This window comes from Spodoptera frugiperda, chromosome 13 (genome assembly GCF_023101765.2).
Source record: "Spodoptera frugiperda isolate SF20-4 chromosome 13, AGI-APGP_CSIRO_Sfru_2.0, whole genome shotgun sequence".
In the NCBI taxonomy this organism is placed as follows: Eukaryota; Metazoa; Arthropoda; class Insecta; order Lepidoptera; family Noctuidae; genus Spodoptera; species Spodoptera frugiperda.
Genome location: NC_064224.1, coordinates 1,596,802 through 1,617,165, shown reverse-complemented (window position 1 = coordinate 1,617,165; position 20,364 = coordinate 1,596,802). Strand labels below are relative to the sequence as shown.

Sequence of the window (20,364 nt, the reverse complement as noted above, 5' to 3'; positions counted from 1 at the left end):
TAACTAGTTGTTGAGTTGAGGTTTTATTTAATTTCATTGGGTCTAGTTTTTTTACAATTGATGGGTCGACGTTTGGCCGCTTTCTCGCCTGATGGTAAGTGATGATGCGGCCTACGATGGAGCGCGTTTGCCCATAAGCAACCTATTCACTCAGGCTTTGAAGATACCCAGGTTATACCCATCAGGAAACGTTTATTCATCAATGCTCTCATGTGGGTATGATTTTGATGTTATGGTATAAATAATTTACATTTTTACTTGTAAATAAAAATGATCTTATGATGTCGGGTCATTTTGTCGCTCAGCTGAAACAGAGAGCAGATTACAGGTCATGCTCAGTTGACCTCTTATAGTGTGCTTCAAATACCCAGCGCTGCAGACTGCCAAGCAGGTTATCGGGGCTCCGGCTCGAAAAGCAGGAGTAGGAACGAGGTGGTTTTTAGTCAGTAAGTGTCTGACACTCCCTCTCGCATCGCTCAAGACGGGAGATGTCATTGGATGATCCTCCCCACAAAAAAGGGTACTTCGAGTGTTTTAGGTACTTGCCTCGTACGGTCTACGTTCCGTTATAATTAACCAGAAAAGTAGAAAAGAGTATTTATACTGCACGTTGACATTACTCTTACATATTGTTAAAAAAAAGAATAACAAAATTTTTGAAAAACAATCTCTTGTCAGAATCCAATCAGAAACGGAGGCAACGGACGTCGGGTGAACGCAGATGGCGACTGCAAAAATGTTGCGAACACAAGCTTTATTTTATGTGATTGCAATATCGTTACAAATTGCTAGTGGACAACGAGACAGATATAATTATCGAGGTGAGAATACTGAGAATAACAAACCTCTACTATTAGATACCTCTACAGATACTAAAGTCCATTGTAATCCCTTTGTAGGAAGAAAATGCGTAAACTATGTCTTAAAATCGGTGATAGGTATCTTATTTATGTACATAAGTAGGTAACTAGGTGCTTACTTCAAAGAATAAGTACTTATAAAACACGAAATGCTTATGTCAGTATCGTATCAACCGTATGTGATAGACAGCTGTCATCATCACACAGAACATGAATTCAAAATTGTCAATTCAGTATAAATTATTTGTTCTTACCTATTTATAATTCCCAAGAACTGTCCATCGGTTACTTTTGTGGTTGATCTGATAGTCATTTGAGCATATTTTATAAGGGATAGGAGGCAAATGATATGCAACACCAGAGGCTTGTTTAACAATATACGTCTTGTTAGGGGTACACTGGCGTAGACAGAAACTGGAAATCCCTTCTACTAACATCCTTATACGGTTCTTTGTTTTCCATCATGTAAATGCATCTGTTTATAAGGATCTCTCGGGTGAGGTCGTCGCCACATCATGAACTAGGCGTCTACTGCCTTTAACATCGATTTTTTAGATAGTTATGAATGTGTAGGTTCCTTTTATACCGGCTCTATACTCTCTCGCGAGTCGAGACGAGGTTGCAATACTTTGTCGTTATTCTAAGAGAGTCCTTCGCGCATTATAAGACTGCAATGTACTTTAGCCTCGTGTCCACTCACGCGAGAGTGTAGCCGGCATATAATCCCTCAACAAGTTATTAAATCGTCTATTTCCTTTATGTAGACCACGATAAAAGATTGACAAACAAAGCATTAATAAAATTTACAGAGGAAGACAATTTGAACGACGACTATTATAATATGATCATCCCGGACTTGGAGGAGGCGCTCCAAAATTTGGAATCATTCATGGCAACTGCTGAGGCGAACAACAACGAAGCAGCATATGAGAACGCGCTAGATGTCCTGCACAGTCTCGTCGAATATACAAGGAATTCCAACAACGCTTATAAATTCATTAAACTTAAAGGGATAGATAGAATCATTCCTATGAACCTGAAATCAAACAACATTAAAGTAAGAACTCGTACACTTATCTTCATGAAAAGTCTATTCGATATAGCTCCAACTACTATGTCCGCTTCCATGCCGATTGTCATAGTAGACAAGATACTAGATATATTCGAAACTGACAAAATGCCTTTGAAATCCCACGCCGTGGACGTGTTGACGTACTGGTTGCCTGGGAACCCGCGGGTGCAAGCTAGAGTGATGAAGCTTAAAGGCTTGGTGCCATTCTACGACCAGGTAGACAAATTAGATACACATGTCATTGTATCTCTAGTCAATTTGTTCACCAAAGTTCTACAAGAACACATCCGAGTTAGGAGTGACTCGCAGAAGCATCTTGTCGACAATGACCAGATGAAATTTTACTTGAGAACAGGTTTATTGGAGTACATGTCAACTGAGACTGTCTGTAATGGACTCCTGGACATCTTAACGAAGTTATGGTCCTCTAGTTCGGAGGAACACGGTGTCTTGGTGGTCGCTTTTGACTTGATCAAGACTATTCAGCCGTACTGCTTGACGATGTATCAGACCAATGAGAGAGCTAAGAAATTGTTCGCTGATCTTTCTACATTCGTGAATGATGCAGACAACCAGGAATTCTTTGACGTGTATAATTTGAACGTGACGGACGTAGCCTTGGTCGTTGCCGGGTACATGGAGAAGTTCAATGTTCCGAATATAAAGGACGAAATGTAAGTTGTTACGTTGCTTGCTTATAATATATATTTTTGAATTGATTTAGCAGAAGTCGTTTCATTTGTTTTTAGTACGGTTTCACTTGATGCTGCAGGGAAATTGTAGTGATTGGTTTAACTTAACTAACTTATTAACTGAATTTTGATTGCAATAAAATTAAGCTACCTATAAAAAATAATATCTACGTACAAATAAACATATTTAGGTACATTATATTACCAAAATTAATATAGAAATGCTTATTTATATGAAACTATCTGACCCGGCAAACTTCTTACCGCCTCAAACATTATTTTCTCACCTTTTAAACCTTCCCTGGACTTCTACAAATAATTCAAAACCAAAATTTGCCAAATCGATCCAGCCGTCCTCGAGTTTTAACAAGACTAACGCACAGCAATTGATTTTTATATACCTACATAGATAGATTAAAAACAGTTACCACAAATAATTCACCAACCAAAAGTTTGAATTCTGTAAACATCGAGTCACGGGGGGTGCTCTCCCCAACTCGGTTTAAAGGTCCAACCCCACGTGTGGGCTAACCACAAGTACCATGGCACTTTTGGCCACTATTGTACGATCCCCCGTATGTAGGGGACCGAAGCACGCGCAACAATGCCGTCCGGAGTCCGCGCTTGAAAGAGATATGTCCTTACTGATTGTTTGCACACAATTTATGGTCCTCCATGTTGATAGCATGTTTTATTTAATTCTTTTAATGGGTTTTCGTGACTTTATTCTAATATATCTAGTGTTATTAGTGTTATATCACTAGTAGTTTCAGTTTGGATGAAATTTAGCCAGCTTTACTGGTTTTTATTCAACTTCAAAGGAGAATTCATTAAGAAACTTTCAATATCTTTCAGTAGGTAGATACTTTACTTGAGCCAGTTGTTACTTATGGTACATTAAAAAGGAATAGCCATTGATTGATTATAGACCAAAATAGCATATCTCTTGATTTAATTTTTTCAGAGCATCCCAACCTAGAAAACATATATTATTGTGTAAATTAATACATCTATTCTCGGACTGAATTATTTTTACATTTTTATGAAAATATCCTCTATGAAACGCAGTTCTTAGTACACTTTAATTAAAAATATGACCAAGTTTTCTTTTTCTTTCTAGGGCGGGCCATAGTTTGCTTACAACGCCAAAACACAACGTTAGCATTCAACAAATCCCACAATTAATTTACAGTAAAGTTTAATGCAATTTCAATACATCTTTTATTCAAATTGTAGGACGTAGGTATCTATTGTGAATATTCTCGGTATAACAATAAAATGTTTGTGCAACTTGCGACATCATTACCGGTTACCAGTTTACCACAATGACAAATCACGCGCCATGGGTGGCCGCCATTACAGATTGCGTTTCCCGCGCTTCCGTTTAGGCGGGAAGCCGACATTAGTGTTAGTTTTTTTTTATTTTTTTTTATACCTTGTTTTGTTAACGAATATTTGTTTTGATATTTTTTTTTTATATACTTTTGATACTTTTTTATGTTGATCTTTTTTACATTTTACATTTATTTTTTTATATAAATATTTTGATTTGCAAGTGTACTTTTATTACTATTTAATCCAAGTGAAAGAACATTTCAAGGTTTGCCAGCGAGGCATGGAGCGCAGTATATTAGGAGTCCGATTATCGGATAGAATAAGGAACTCTACACTGCGCTCCAAAACTCAAATTGCTGACGTTGGTCAGAAAGCCGCAAGCTTGAAGTGGAACTGGGCTGGACATGTCTGCCGCATGTCGGACGAGCGGTGGGCAAAACTCACCACTGAGTGGAGTCCACTAAACGTCAATAGACGTCGCGGCAGGCCCAGAAGGAGATGGCGGGATGAACTCGATGCCTATGAAAAGGATTGGCCACAGAAAGCTGTGCATAGAGACGAGTGGAAGGAGGGTAGGGAGGCCTTTGCCCTGCAGTGGGACCATGGCTGAAAATAAATAAAATAAAATAAGTGAAAGAACACTTTATGCTTTGTAAAAAATTATGCGTTGCGTGGGAGTCTCAAAAAGGTGTAGGTGTCAAAAATTATATGTCCTACAGGTCGGCTAAACAAATACAAAAATCGGATCAAATCGATCATGGTTTAAAAAAAGATCGCCATTCATGCTCCGTCAAATTGGAGGTGCAACCTGACATGCGGCCGAGGCGAATTTGTGCAAGAGTCAAGTACGGCGTGGGAACAACAAACTTGTATTTTTTGTAGTAAAAACTCATGAATGGACATTGTAGCGTAATGGACGCGGTAAATAATCCTATTTGTATTGTTGGTGCCATCTTTAGCGAATTGTAGGTGTAGTGTAGGGTGGCCATGTTCTATGGCTTTACGTTTTTAAATATTTGCATAAAACAAAATACCTAAATGATTTTTTGAAGTTTTTATCTGAATTTCGGATTGAGAACCTGTTGCAAGCAACGTTGATTGTCTTGTGATTTGTCAATAATTTATTTTAATTACTTATGTAAGATGTCGTAATTAAAGCTTTGGGAGTTAAATATTTCAGTAGTGCTCAAAATTAAAACTAGCGAAAGTGTATTACGTCACGCCATCTTCTATTACGGCAGGCACAGGCAATGAATTGCCATGAACGCATACTATATAATTTTGTTCCTTCTTCAGACATGAAGAAGGCACTGTTTTTAGCTAATAAATTCATTCCTTAACACAGGTAATCAATTACCTAGTTTGGAATGCAGCATCTCACCCTCCATTTATTGTAGTCTTTGTACATTATAAGCTACCTACTCTGAATAACAACAATAACTACAAAAATATATGTCTATTTTAACATTTACTGCGGACGCGGTCAATGCTGACTGACACTAGCGGAGGTTTTTCGACGACTTAAAGACTGTCCTAACATGTCCCAAATATCATGGTAACCTCGTTCATTGAGCTGCTACTTACACCAGGTAGCAAATAGCCATTCTAAAAAGTGTATTCTATAGGCGTGACGATATGGCCACCACCTGACTCGAATTCCCATGGACCATCCTTTTGTTGGGCTCAAAATTTATTGCGCCAACTTAAACAAGTCAATTATGCGTTGGAAATATCTCTTAAATGTAATGGGTTTTGTAATAAACTCAAAATTTGAGAAACGTTTATGTAAAATTACTAAACGGATTTGAATTGCGGTAAGTATAGTTCGTGACTGGGATTAACACATATGTTTATTTTTGAGTTGGGAAAATCATCCAATGAATTCGCCCGCCTAGGGTGAAGCGAGAGGTAATGTCAGTCTCTTACTGACTTAAAACCTACCCCGCTCCCAATCCTTTTAGAGCCCCCGTAACCCGCGAGGTAGTCCGCAAAACATAGTATTTAGAATTTTATCCACAAAGAAACAAACAGAGGTACATAGATTTAGATACCTACAAACAATGTTACGACCCATTTTTCACCAGTTACTTATACTAAAACCTCTGCTTTTAAAGTCTGTAAAACACCGTTTATTTAACTACCAGAGATTTTTAAAACGCGGTTTCACACAGAAAAACTCAATAAATTAAACGCTCAAATATTTTGCAGAGCTTAATCGGTAACTCCCTCATTTGTCAAATAAAACTCGCGATGCATGACAAAAACGATTCATTCACAAACAAAAAATGTTTACACAGATTCCATCATTAATTCCTATCTGTCGCGGAGGTTTCATTCAGGCTGTATCAGATGCCACCTGTGCCTAAAAAAATCAAATTCGATTTTTTACCCTTGCAACACTCGCTGGCCATGGACGGCCAATAAATTATCTATTCAGTGAATTTGTAGGATTTGTAGGCGGGTTGTTATAAATAACTTGGGATTTCGGATCTTCTGTTTGTCGAAAGAATTAAAAAGATTATGTTCTACGGTTAAAAAGAGGGGTCACACCTACTGGTGGTGTTGACCAGTTTTTTGGACGTGAGAACTCGCGCTGGCCACGTAAACAACAATAGGTCGCGAAATATTTACACGGGATCGCTTTATACTTCAAAGGATTATTATTTTTTGATGTTTTGATTCATTGTTGTGTTTTGTTGTACCTATCTTTAAGCAACTTGGTATTATTCTGTTTTGTTGTACCTATCTATGAGTTACTTGGTGTCTTTCTCCGTTTTTGTTTCGACACGTCGTTGGAGTTGATTCCTATTAAAATTATTCGTCTACTACATAGGTACGGTTCATCAGTAATAACTTTTTAAGCGACTGAGCAACGTCTTACTTATTGAAATGTGCTACGGGTAGGTAAATCGGTTGACACTGGTACTATAAGTATAGTCAACATTAATGTATTGGAGATTTGTTGTGTGCGTGCCATTCAAGAAGGAAAAAATAAGAAAGGTATATAGGATCCATAATTTAGAACCTGAACCATGTTTTTACTACCCAGTTCTTTTGCAATAAATTTTTTTCTATTTTTCGCAACATGTAAACGAAATATACTACCATTCTAATCTAATATATTGAATATCTTACATTACAAAACTTCTTTCAACTCTTATTACGAATAAATGCTCCAATTATAATAACGGAAGTCAGAATTCAACAATGGAACTCACGCGGCGCGCAGTGACAACACCTCATTCATCCATTACAGTGTTGCCAGTGTAAAATATCTCAATTTCTTGCGAAGAGTCGTGCTGGGTGAACGGACATCCGAATTGTGAATTTAAATTATATTAATAGTTATTATTTGGGGCAAATGTAGGTAACGAGATAGAACGTGGGAAAGTAGCTAATTTGTTTGTTATGTTGGCAAGGTGACGCAAAATGGGCATTACTTAATTTATTGCTGAACGTATTTATTATGCCTAAGACGAATAAATTACGTTATTTAATAACATTTACGTTATAATAATGTGATGACGTGGTACCCCGAAGGTTTAAGACGCCCGCTTCTCATGCATGAGGGTGCGGTTTCGAAACTGACCAATGACAAGTACAAATTTTTCCGATATATGTACTTTCTAAAATTATTTAAGATACCACTAAAAAAACGTTGCTCCACACTAGTATTTTCTCCTGTGCCGAGGATGCATTTACAAACATACAAGTTCTGTCAACAATTTGTCATGTACCTACACATGACACCCAGACCCGAAATAACAAATTGTGGATCACACAAGAGTTGCTCCGTACGGGAATCGAACCTGCTACATGTTGCGCGGCAGCCAGTTGCCCCAGCTACCGCGTCAACTGTGCAGTCAATTATTTTATTATAGAGTAGGAATCTAAATCGTTTGCCTCTTATTCCATAAAAAAGGTGTACCTAACATTATTTAGTGTCTATATTACCAAATAGAATTAGGTATTGTACTCACTTTTTTATTCAAACCAACATTTATTTAAAAACAACTGTTGCCGTAGACAAAGCGGCGACAGACTGTAACTCACTGATTGAATGGAGTGATCAATCATGTAGTAAGTAGAGCAACCCTTTATTTACACCTTATAACTTAAACAGCATGCCAAATTGAGATGGATTGCTTCATAGCGGCTATATGCGGCTTTAACAGTACAGTCGAACTGTTAAAGCCGCGTATAGCAGTCAACATACCTTATACAATTTAACTATAGTTAAATTGATATGATACTATACTTAAATAGATAAGACTGTAATGGATTGTATGGAGCAAACAGTGGAACTGTACAATTTAATTGGATAGACCACAAAAGCCGGCTACGCACATTAAACTCCTCCCGAGTTGCGGATATTCTTGAGCAGCTAATACGGCTGATCACTTACTACGAGATGGCCCGTCTACTTCACAAATAATTACTTTTCTTCGAATGTAAATAAACACATAATGTTTGACTGTACGTCTGGTGCAGTGCCTGATTGCTGCGCAACATGTCGAGAGTTCGATTCCCGCACGGTACTCTCTTTGTTTGATCTACAATTTCCACAAGTTATCATTTTCAAAATAATTTGATTTTGTCATCAATAATTTGATTTTGTCAGCAGATTGGTGATACCTCGTATTCATTATAGTTAATTATGAATATTGTAACTAATGAAGCACAGCGCTCAGAATCTTTTCAATTAATAAAACCTTCTCAAAGTCTAGGCGTTGCATTTATACATGACAAACATACATAAACTCACGCCTATCTCCCAGTGGGGTAGGCAGAGACAATGGAACGCCAATTGTTGCATTTATCTCGATAAGTATTTCTCGAAAATCTTTTATACGCCCAAGTGTGTGCGTATTTTTTTTTACAAAACTTTTCTTTCCATTGACGTACAAGTCAAAATATTTTGAGAATAACAAATCGTAGTATTCCTGTTCCTTTCTTGAATTCAAATAACCGGAAGTCCGCACTCCATGGTCTATGGATTTTTTATTTGCGTAACTTTTTTTTTTCTTCGATAACGATTTCAATTTGAATCGAATGATGTATCGATTTTATAAGAGTTTTCAGTTTAAAGGCGATTCGTAATTCTTTTGATATGGCCTTTGTAGTAACGAGGCTCGTTGTAATTTTAAAATATCTTCAATGTAATGTCCAAACGCTTTAGATATTAGATTTTTTTTTTGGTAGCTACTTTATTGTAGCGTCTATGAATCCATGCGCAATACGTTTGAAGAATGAGTATTTTATTTATGAAACTGGAAAAGTGCTCTTATGCTCAAGTCATCTGAATAAAGGAATCAAAACATTTCTATAAAAGTTTTTAAACTGACATGGTCACTAACACTATCATTAGAACTTGAGACGGGATATTTACCATGTCTATTTATGTCTATGAGTTTCCGATATTTCGGTACTGTTGCAAGCGCCATACGGACATCACGGATAAACAAATAACTCATAGATATAAATAAATATGGTAAATATCCCGTTTCTAGTTGTAATGATAAACAAAGCATTTCTGTTTTTCGTTGATACTATGAAAATAATATCCCCATCCACAGGACCGCTTTTCATGAGTTATTTTTTTACTCGTAGACAGAATGAGGACCACGTAGACACGAGATCTGTGACCTATTTATACTTTTGGTAGGAATACTAGATGAAACGCAGGAATACGTCACTACTTAGCTTATACTATTCTATAACTCAGCTTTATTTCTACGGATGAGACGGTTGAGTGACTTTCCGCGCAGGTTGTAAGCTTTTTCGGTACCGATAAAAGTAAAATACTTACCTATGTATTGGGGCAGAATAACCATCGGATGGCATAAGATATCTCTCACTATTCTACTAATGAAATAAGATGTTACTAAACTATTAATTCATTCCCCACTGCACTTTAAAAGAAAGCAGCACAATCCTAAAATTATATTTGGGGATAGACATATAGACACTTATACTAAATGCTTCGCTATCTTATGTCTTTTTTTTTCTTTTATTTAAGGGGCTTTTATCCTAAGAACATGTGTTATTTCAAGATGCAAGACGATTAAATGAAATTCATAACTTTCCAGTAATTACAATTTATATTTACAGAACAATTATAAAACAATAATAATCCGTCTCATCGACCAATATTCGAATTAATTATTTCCCGCCATTTTTAAATATATCATTTGACGTTCCATTTCAGCTAACAATTATTTTTAAACAATTTATATTGTCTATGAAATGATGAAAGAGGTTTAATATATTTATTCCTATGAATAGTACTCAGTAATTAAATACTATCCTTTTTATATTATAATTCCATCCTACATTATCTGTCTGGTGTTGCTAGTGGTTGTTAACACTCGGCCATCCTGTGCAGAACGTGTCCCACGGTCTTCGCTGTGATTTCCGTTTGCAGATGCAAATTTCTGAAACAAATAAAACATCCAGCAGTATCTATTGTATATCGTACTAATAGTTTAAGAGGCCAACCTGGTAAATATAACATTTTACATACAATACAGCTATCTAAATCAAATCACTTTAATGCAGCGGACAGTGTTCAAATAGCCATTCTTTTAATCAAGAACTTGACCACACAGCAGTCTTTTAATCAAGGACTTGTTCACACAGTTGTTCTTTTAATCACGGACTTGGTCACACAGCTGTCCTTTTAATTACGGAATTGATCACATAGTTATTCTTTTAATAATGGACTTGATCACACAGCTGTCCTTTTAATCACGGACTTGATCATACAGCTATCCTTTTAATAATGGACTTGATCACACAGCTGTCCTTTTAATCATGGACTTGATCACACAGCTGTCCTTTTAATAATGGACTTGATCACACAGCTGTCCTTTTAATCACGGACTTGGTCACACAGCTGTCCTTTTAATTACGGAATTGATCACATAGTTATTCTTTTAATAATGGACTTGATCACACAGCTGTCCGTTTAATCACGGACTTGATCACACAGCTATCCTTTTAATAATGGACTTGATCACACAGCTGTCCTTTAATCATGGACTTGATCACACAGCTGTCCTTTTAATCATGGACTTGATCACACAGCTGTCCTTTTAATAATGGACTTGATCACACAGCTGTCCTTTTAATAATGGACTTGATCACACAGCTATCCTTTTAATAATGGACTTGATCACACAGCTGTCCTTTTAATCACGGACTTGATCACACAGCTATCCTTTTAATAATGGACTTGATCACACAGCTGTCCTTTTAATTATGGACTTGATCACACAGCTGTCCTTTTAATTACGGAATTGATCACATAGTTATTCTTTTAATAATTGACTTGATCACACAGCTGTCCTTTTAATCACGGACTTGATCATACAGCTATCCTTTTAATAATGGACTTGATCACACAGCTGTCCTTTTAATCACGGACTTGATCACACAGCTATCCTTTTAATAATGGACTTGATCACATAGCTGTCCTTTTAATCATGGACTTGATCACACAGCTGTCCTTTTAATAATGGACTTGATCACACAGCTGTCCTTTTAATAATGGACTTGATCACACAGCTGTCCTTTTAATCCAGCAGATATTATTTTAGCTTAGGACTAGCACCCAGTTATTTTTTCCAATGTTGACTGAATTAGATCAAAAGACTACCTACTCATTCACACAGAACAATTTCTTTACGAAGAAAGACTGAATAACGTGATTTAAATTTTAATGGATGGACTTTTAGCTGAAATATTTCTGATAACACAACAGAGTTTGGGGCTGCCTATAACATTTAAAACATGTTTAAATTGGTTTTCTTCAGGGAACTGTTTGAAATACCTACTATTAAAAACTTAACCTCTGTCAGTGATAACTCTAACCGGATAGCCAAACTGTATGATAATTTAAGAAGAAGTCTAATTGTTTCTACTGAGCTACAATTTTAGCAGGTCGGGCAACCACGAATTTATTAAAAGCGTCTGCGTTTAATGAAAGGACCCACGTGGTCGGCATGGATCGTGTGCATAGGTATTGTAGTTTTCTCAAATAGATGGAGCTCATCGTGTAACCTCCCATAATTTCTCTTATTAAAAGCACATTGTAAACATGAATTAAAGTATTTTCAAATAAACTTAGCCATGCCTTCGAACCAGAAATGCCCTTTAATAAATAAATTGTTCACATTTCTCAAGTCCTGGATGACCTATCTGATCATGTAGTTTCTGCAATAGCCCATATTTGGTAAGCTTAACGTTCTCCAGCAACAGTTTTCCTAAATAAGATCCCATCTTTAACGATATAATTTGCAGTCAAGTTACAATCACTATTATCGCGATGCCTAGTATCATTTTGGATATTATCAAGAAAAATTGAAGAGTAACTAACCAATTTGAATTATTTATCATTAGCACTGTAGGTAGGTATTTGGTATGGGATTTCTATTTAATGCGTCTGTATGTCTCATGCGATTACCTGGCCTGTACTCAATCTCTAAGTTGTAATCTTGGATCGGGAGCCACTGTCGAGCAATACGAGGGATTAAATCCTTTTTAATAATGGTAGTTCTCAATACTGAACAGTCCGTAATGACCATGACTAGTATACCAATTAAATAGACACGGAAACGTTTAAGGGACTCTACGACGGCTAGTGTTTCAAGTTCAAAACTATGATAGTTAGATTCCTCTTTACTTGTCACTCTACTGAAATACGCTATTGGTTTCAAACTGTCATCTGACTGATATTGCATTAGTATACCGCCCAAGCTTATTATACTGGCGTCTGTATGTAATTCAGTATTAGCTTCTGGCTAAAACCGGTCTTTCAATAAAATTAAACGTTGCTTAAGAGTTTGAAAAGCCTTTTCATGATCAACATCCCAATGCCAATTAACATCTTTCTTAGTCAGTTCTGTAAGGGGACGTGCAACCTAAGCATTTTTTTTTATTTCCTAAAGTACCGGGATGACCCTATAAACTGCCTAATTTCGTGTACATTCCGTGGTGGACTATATCTTGCGACACATTTGACTTTAGCTTCGCCTGGTTGAATAGTTCCAGCTGAAATTGCGTGACCTAAATATGTAAGCAGTACTTTTAAGGAAAGAACATTTGCTCAGGTTCAATTTTAAATTAACCTTTGTTAGTAGTTGCAGTATTTTTCCAGAAACTTTAATCCCTCCTGTACAGATACAGTTGGCACCAAAACGTCATCAAGATATAGGGCAATATTTTGATCTACTCTACCAAGTGTCATTTGAATTAAACGGGAAAATATAACCGAGGCATTAGCCAATCCAAACGGCATCTTAAGAAATTCATATTGACTCGACAGAGTTACGAATGCGATTGCATTATGTGTTGAATCCTTATGCATCCCTACTTGGCAGTTGCTTTGGGCTAAATCTAGTGTCGTAAAGTAATATTTTCCCGACAGCTTATTTACTTTATCTACTATATGAGGTAATGGATAACGGTCTTAATAGTGTTGGAATTAAGAGCCCTATAGTCTACACAAAGCCTATGATCACCTCCCTTTTTCTTCACTAACACTAACACACTACGGGACTAGAGTAATGTAACATTGACTCCCTTATTATACCTGCATCTAATATTTTTTAAATTATTTACTATTTCGTTCTGCTTGTGAAATCTACAGCGTGTAACAAAATACCCATATACATCAAGAAGCACTGAAGAATACTGGTTGAATAATTATAATCTCTACACAGTTTCAGCTTAAAATACATTTAAAAAAAATTGGTACCAAATACTTGGTGTCGCATGGTTCTTGATTTAAAATCATCATACTAACGTATCACAACATCACAGGGGTCACTCGCTAATTACGAAACATTTATTCTGTAAAACTGATCGCCTAGTACCTGTATCTACCTAATTCTGATATTCGGTTTTTGGAATTTTATGTATTGGAAAAATTCATAACTACGTTCCAGGAAAACATAAGTTTTAAAAAAAAACCTTCCCATATGTTTTTTTTTTATGTTGTCTAGAAACCGTGCACTTGATATGTATACCCCCCTTTTTGTTACACCGTGTATAAGGCTTATAATGTACTGGCTGGTCATTACTAGTACGAACTACGAATATGCATTTTTATAAGGTCTGTGCATCCTAAATCTATCTATACTAATCTATACTAATATTATAAAGCTGAAGAGTTTGTTTGTTTGATTGTTTGTTTGTTTGTTTGAACGCGCTAATCTCCGGAACTACTGGTTCGAATTGAATAATTCTTTTTGTGTCGGGTAGTGCATTTATCGAGGAAGGCTATAGGCTATAAAACATGACCAATAGAAGCCGAGCAGAGCGGGTGAAACCGTGCGAAAGTAGCTAGTCTCTAATATTTTTAGCAAACGAATTAGAGCAGCTGTAGTCATTGCTTATTCTCCGTGTCACTAATTTGGTCCACGTTTGTGTCTGAGAGATCAATTTGTAATCTAACTGTCTGATACTTGTCTATATTAAGGACCACAGGCTCACTACTCGTCTCTGGCATGGTTACTAATTATTATCAACGCCCCACCCACGACAGATTAACATTACCTAAGTTAAGAATTTTCAAATAAGTATTGTGCGATTTGATGACAGCTGCAGGTATGAAATACGTTAGGTATATTAAGTCACTATTTGCACCCATACAGTTCAATAAAAAATGTGAACTCTGCTCGTAATTCTATATCACAATCAACATAATATTACAACAGGGATATTTACGGAGTGCTTTAAATAAATTGGGTATTTTCTATTAAAGTCGGATGATTTCAAATTAAGTAATGTCAGTAATTATTTCTTGTACGGCATTCTTTTGCACAAAACGAATAGAAGCAGCAGAAGTTATTAAGCTTATATTGTCACTATTAATCATTGTTTGACCAATTATTAAATCAGCATCGAATGTAAAACAGCTAGTCAATTCTACTGCACTTTTTAGTTCGACATTGTCTATTGAAACACACAGATAACATGTACATAATAAATTCACACAGGCGCCGCCAAAACCTTTCATAACTGTAGTGCTAGATTGAATCTCTAATTGTAAATCTTTTGCTCGCAAAATTTAAAGCATATTATTCAGTTTGTATCAACGTACGCTGCTAATGATCTGGCAATTATTTACGATCACAATTCTCTTATAAATGTCACAAATATGTCGTATAAGTAAAAGTTGTATAAGTTATAAGTTAGCATTACCTGGGTAACATTTTGTCGCTAGGTGTGAAGAACTCGGAGCAAACCAGCACGTAGCCGTGATGTGTCCGCTGCGCCGACAGTTCTCGCAGCGCTGTTGTTGTCTGCAATCCTTTGCTTCGTGTCCAGGACGTCGGCAAACATAGTAAATCTTGGGCTGTTGTTGAACAGTCGAAGTTCCATTGGGCACAATGAAGTTCTGCGTGTAATAGTTGAACCCACGGGTTTCAGGTTCTCCAGTGACGACATGTAGCCATAGTAGGTACAGTTGTTCGAGAGTTTCACAACTATGCCTTTGCATTGGCCCTCATCTCGAATTATACATGAAATTGTATTTTCACCGTAGATGCTACATTTCGTGCGTGGTCCATGGTCTTCCGAAAAAAAAAAAAAATCCATTGTTTTCATCTTCCGAACTTTCTATCTTGTACTTTCTTTGTCCTTTCCCCAATCCACCGATGTAAGGTCCAGACAATTTGAAAAGATCCCACTTCTGAAGTGTTATTTCAAGATGCAAGACGATTAAATGAAATTCATAACTTTCCAGTAATTACAATTTATATTTACAGAACAATTATAAAACAATAATAATCCGTCTCATCGACCAATATTCGAATTAATTATTTCCCGCCATTTTTAAATATATCATTTGACGTTCCATTTCAGCTAACAATTATTTTTAAACAATTTATATTGTCTATGAAATGATGAAAGAGGTTTAATATATTTATTCCTATGAATAGTACTCAGTAATTAAATACTATCCTTTTTATATTATAATTCCATCCTACATTATCTGTCTGGTGTTGCTAGTGGTTGTTAACACATGCCAGCCCCGTTGATTCATAAGTAAGCAATACAAACACACCTTATATACTAGTGCATAAGTAGCAGGATATCACTGACGCGTGAACAATCTTATGTCTTCTATCATATAACTTACTAGCGACCCGCCGGTGATATATTATGCATATATTTTACATATAAACCTCCCTCTTAAATCACTCACTGATAGAGAAATCGACTTTGTTTTATACTATGTAGTGATATATTTGGCTAAATATCCGAGAAGAGATGCACGAACCGTTGAGTTTTTTTTATAAAAACCGCTCAGCTAGGCTATTGCCAATTTAAATCATTCGATGTGAGCTCGATCGCATTCTCGCCCGTCATTGGTCGAGATATTCTCGCATGGCGAACCGCGATCGAGAATTGTCATTTAAAGAATGCTAAAAAATAGTAGGTAGAGGTAAATCTGTATGTCTTTAAGAACCGAAACCTGAGTGAATAATTTGGTTACATCATGGTTACATTATTGCTTACCACCAAGTGTGGCCTTAAAATATTATAACTGATACATTGCCGGGCAATATTTGCAATAGTGCGGCCACTGAGTTATGTTCCAACTACGTATCCTCTGATTAGAAGCACCTTTAAATAATTCTACAAACCTATTAATTGTTTTAGCAAGGGAAAATAAAATAACTTGGTTTCATTGAATTCCAAAAATATATGTTTATTTCTTTATCTTATAATTACCTATTATATTTAATTCACAACCTTTTTATAATTATTATACTATGTACTTATAACATGTACAATTGAGCGAGAGTTTAAATTACAAAAGGCAATTGATACATATTGTAAAAATATATGTTTGAGTGAATGCCGTATTCTAATACATACACAGTAATAAACTATTATACTATATACTCTTTCACATTGCATTCAAATTTATCTATCTACTATATTATTTACAAAATTGACTTTAATAAATTCATTTTCTATTCAAGCAAACAAATATTACAGAATATTCATTTAGATTATTTACAGTTTTTAAGATCTATTTGGTACTTGGCATACAAATAATCTGTGACATAGTTTAACACACACGGGAGACGCCATGGCCGAAGCTTCAGTACCCGTATAGGTATGGAAAGCCAGCTACATGTGGCACTGCGGATAGAGGCACGAACACAGGCATCATTCTCTCCGCCTGGATGAAGTGAGTCCGCGTGTGTTTCTTCAGATGGTCTCTCCGACCAAACTTCTTCCCACACGTAGAACACGGGTACGGTCGGACACCAGAATGGATCCTCTTGTGCCTGGTCAACTCCTCGTTCCTCGTGAACGTCTTCCCACAATTCTTCTCATCACACTTGTATGGTCTCTCGCCAGTGTGGATCCTTATATGCCCCTTTAATTGACCGTTGTTAGAGAACCCGACGTGACAATGCGGGCATTTATATTTCTTTGGTCTTTGCTTCTTAGCGTTGATCTTTGCTTCGTTTTCTTGGTGAAGGATCCTTGCGTATTCTAGTTCCATGGCGTATCCTTGTGCCAGGGACTCCAGGAGTAGTGGGTCCGTCGGAGGCACGCCCAGTGCGTGTGCTATGTCCGCCGTCGGTAGATACTCCTGCATGAACGATGGACTGTATGCTGACATCTGTGGCAGCGGGTAAGGTTGCGGCTTTATGTCGACCTCCGTCGGCCTTTCAACCTTTTCTTTCTTCTCTAAAGGAGGTTCGGGCAGAAGTCGGTCGCAGCACAGCGTTAGTTTTTCAACAGGTGAATCTATATCCGTTGTAGGAGCCTTTATGTCTTCATCACCATCTCTAGTAGTAGTCGAGACGGTAGCGTCTTGATGACTCGTGTCAGACTTCCTAAAGGTACCGCGAATTTTTCGCAGTCGACTTTCCCTTTTTGCTTCATCCATTTTCCGTTTTGTCGTCTTATTTTCTGCGTCGGTAGAAACATCACAACGTGTCTCGTCTTTCTTACTATCACTCACGTCCCAAGGCCTGAAGAGCCTCGAGTAGGTTTGTTCAGAAAACATATTGGAACACTTGTATCACCCACGATCGGAATGGAACTGAGACCCTTTTCATTTCAACAACTTTTATATACATTCCTTTGACAATAAATTTAATAAAAGCGCCCAGAAGTAGAGGGATTGTAACTATTGAATGGATGAAAGAGACGAAATATTTTTCAATTGTTGCACACTTGATTTTTTGTAATGGCCTTGCTGTTCCATTTGTGGGATTTTGGGTCTTATGGTGGATTATATAGAGATGTTTTTATGAGTTTGTGTTGTAGTGGTGGTTAGTTCGTTTTGGGTGTTGTATGTGTCATTGTGTCTAAGATAGGGGTGTGTATTGTTATTTATGTTGATTTTTGTGCGTGCTCGGGGGGCGGGCCCGGGGGCCGAGCGTCACGCTCGAGTGGCCGGGCCCCGCAGCTGCAGTCCTGTTTGTTTTAATGGATTCTGCAATTGTTGCGGTTCCCACTTCACATTGATACTATATACGCACGCATGTGTTATGTATGCCAGTTGTCGGGCTAGGGATATTGTTAGCGGTTTATGGGAGACTTAACAATTTTCGTTTTATTGTACCGATGGGAAATGTTTAATTAAATTATGTTTTTGCTCTACTGTAAGTTGTTAAGGTTAGGTTTTTGGGCTAAAACTGCGGTTGGTATAATTTTCTATTTTCGTCCTAACAACTAGATTTAAGATTCGATGTGTCTATAAATTATATTATAGTTCCAACCTATGGGGTTTCTTGCTCGTTCTTCTCGATAGGAATCTACATTTTGGAACGAACAATTAGTTTCACTAGAGGACTGACCGACAGACAGACGTTATTAATCTTATTATATTTGCTTTGACGTTTAATAATTTAGACTTTGCTTTAATAGTTGAAACTTAATGTATTGTAGGTGTAATTGTTTAAAATATCGAAAAAATTTGACTAACCCTTACGGATAGAAAAATAATTTTCATTGATGTTTGTTTCTGTGAGAATAGACCGAAAGCATTTTGCTATTTCAATGAATAAATCCGCAATTCGAAGCATATGATTTTTCTTAAATATTATAATAGAATATTTTCGATATTAATAACTGATTTTTTTTTCGAGGGGGAAAATCATTCAATTACTCCTCCCGCCCTGGGCGAGGCGAGAGAGAAAGTCAAACTCTTACTGACTAAAACCACCTCATTCCTACTCTTGCTTTTCGAGCCGAAGCCCCGGTAAACCCGCTAGGTAGTCCACAGCTCTACTAGGCCCCTGTGGTGGTCTGATGACTTGTTGAGGCGCGCGCGGAACGCGACGCGCCCTACGTACGGGAAATTACTCTGTACGGTGGTAAGTACTCATATTTAAACAATTGTTAGATACCTATAATAATATTATTAAAAAAATAGTACCTACTGTGACAATAAAATACTAGGAACAATCACGCAATCAACTAAAAATAAGCAAAACTATCAATTTCCTGGATTCACCACAAAAAGTTAACTTCTAACTGTCCGCGACCACAAAATGGATGGGTCAGATCAATCTAAACAAATCAAGTTACATCAATTTATACAATAGACATGATTACAACGCTTTTGATACATTTCGGGAAGATATCCGAACTCATTTACAAAATGGCGCGATCTGTCAAAATTGGCGCGCGAATGATCGATCAGTCGCGTTCGCGTTTTTATTAAATTGTACAAAAATTGTTGGTTTTTGTAAAAAATATTGTGTTTGTACATGTTCCAGGGGTTTTTTATTTTTATTCTGATAGTCGTTGCTAAACCATGAGAATTTTTACTGAACACAGGTGTTTAATTCGTAGAACCGACTTATGGAAAGATGCAAAAAAGAGGCTGAATTTATAGAATGTACTTATGTAAGCCTAGAATTGTACGCAGTATTTATAATGTTACTGGTTATAAGTAAATGTGAAACATTTAGTACGTTACGTTGCAATGACTTAGGACTTATAATATCTATACACACGGCAGTGTGTCCGCCAAGTTCGAGCAAAAAAACCCACACACCGGCCGTGGGTTATATCAGCGGCCAAGTTATATCATTAAAAAGTACAGGAAAAAAAAAATGTTATAAGGAAACTGCTGTAAAAACAGGTTTGCGTTTTTGTAAGTATTAGAATTTTAGGTATTTAATATTATATTTATTCAGAATCTACTTTCCAAACTGCGGAAAATCAAGTGTGCATTCCTGTAACTATTTTTAACTGAGGTCTGTGTATGGAACTTGGTACTTATTTAGATCTCACTTCTTTTATAGGCGAAGCATTCCAATATTATCGAACTTGGCAGCCTTTCAATTTTCTACAAAAATGGTTCATTACTTTTACCCTTACGACTTTCCATTCGTGAGATTTCGCGGTTTTAATAAAATAA

General features: G+C 36.7%; 2 protein-coding genes across 2 annotated transcripts; one reads left to right on the top strand and one right to left on the bottom strand.

Annotated features, from left to right (window-relative positions):
* The first annotated feature begins 652 nt into the window (after window positions 1-652).
* Window positions 653-4,064, top strand: LOC118270321 (uncharacterized). Its single transcript, XM_035585859.2, has 3 exons — window positions 653-821; window positions 1,670-2,606; window positions 3,745-4,064. The coding sequence occupies exons 1-3, from the start codon at window positions 722-724 to the stop codon at window positions 3,824-3,826; spliced, it is 1,119 nt and encodes a 372-aa protein (XP_035441752.2). The 5' UTR covers window positions 653-721; the 3' UTR covers window positions 3,827-4,064.
* Window positions 4,065-17,076: 13,012 nt separating this feature from the next.
* Window positions 17,077-17,997, bottom strand: LOC118270688 (Krueppel-like factor 10). The gene has a single exon (XM_035586427.2). It carries the CDS (start codon window positions 17,995-17,997, stop codon window positions 17,077-17,079), a length of 921 nt encoding a protein of 306 aa, XP_035442320.2.
* Between the last annotated feature and the right edge of the window lie 2,367 nt (window positions 17,998-20,364).

What these genes read in the sequence shown, in the direction of transcription:
- LOC118270321 (XM_035585859.2), top strand. Translation starts at nt 722, where the DNA reads ATGGCGACTGCAAAAATGTTGCGAACACAAGCTTTATTTTATGTGATT. An exon ending in AGACAGATATAATTATCGAG is followed by an intron (nt 822 to 1,669) that starts GTGAGAATACTG and finishes TAAAATTTACAG; the next exon opens with AGGAAGACAATTTGAACGAC. An exon ending in CCGAATATAAAGGACGAAAT is followed by an intron (nt 2,607 to 3,744) that starts GTAAGTTGTTAC and finishes TTTTCTTTCTAG; the next exon opens with GGCGGGCCATAGTTTGCTTA.
- LOC118270688 (XM_035586427.2), bottom strand. Translation starts at nt 17,997, where the DNA reads ATGTTTTCTGAACAAACCTACTCGAGGCTCTTCAGGCCTTGGGACGTG.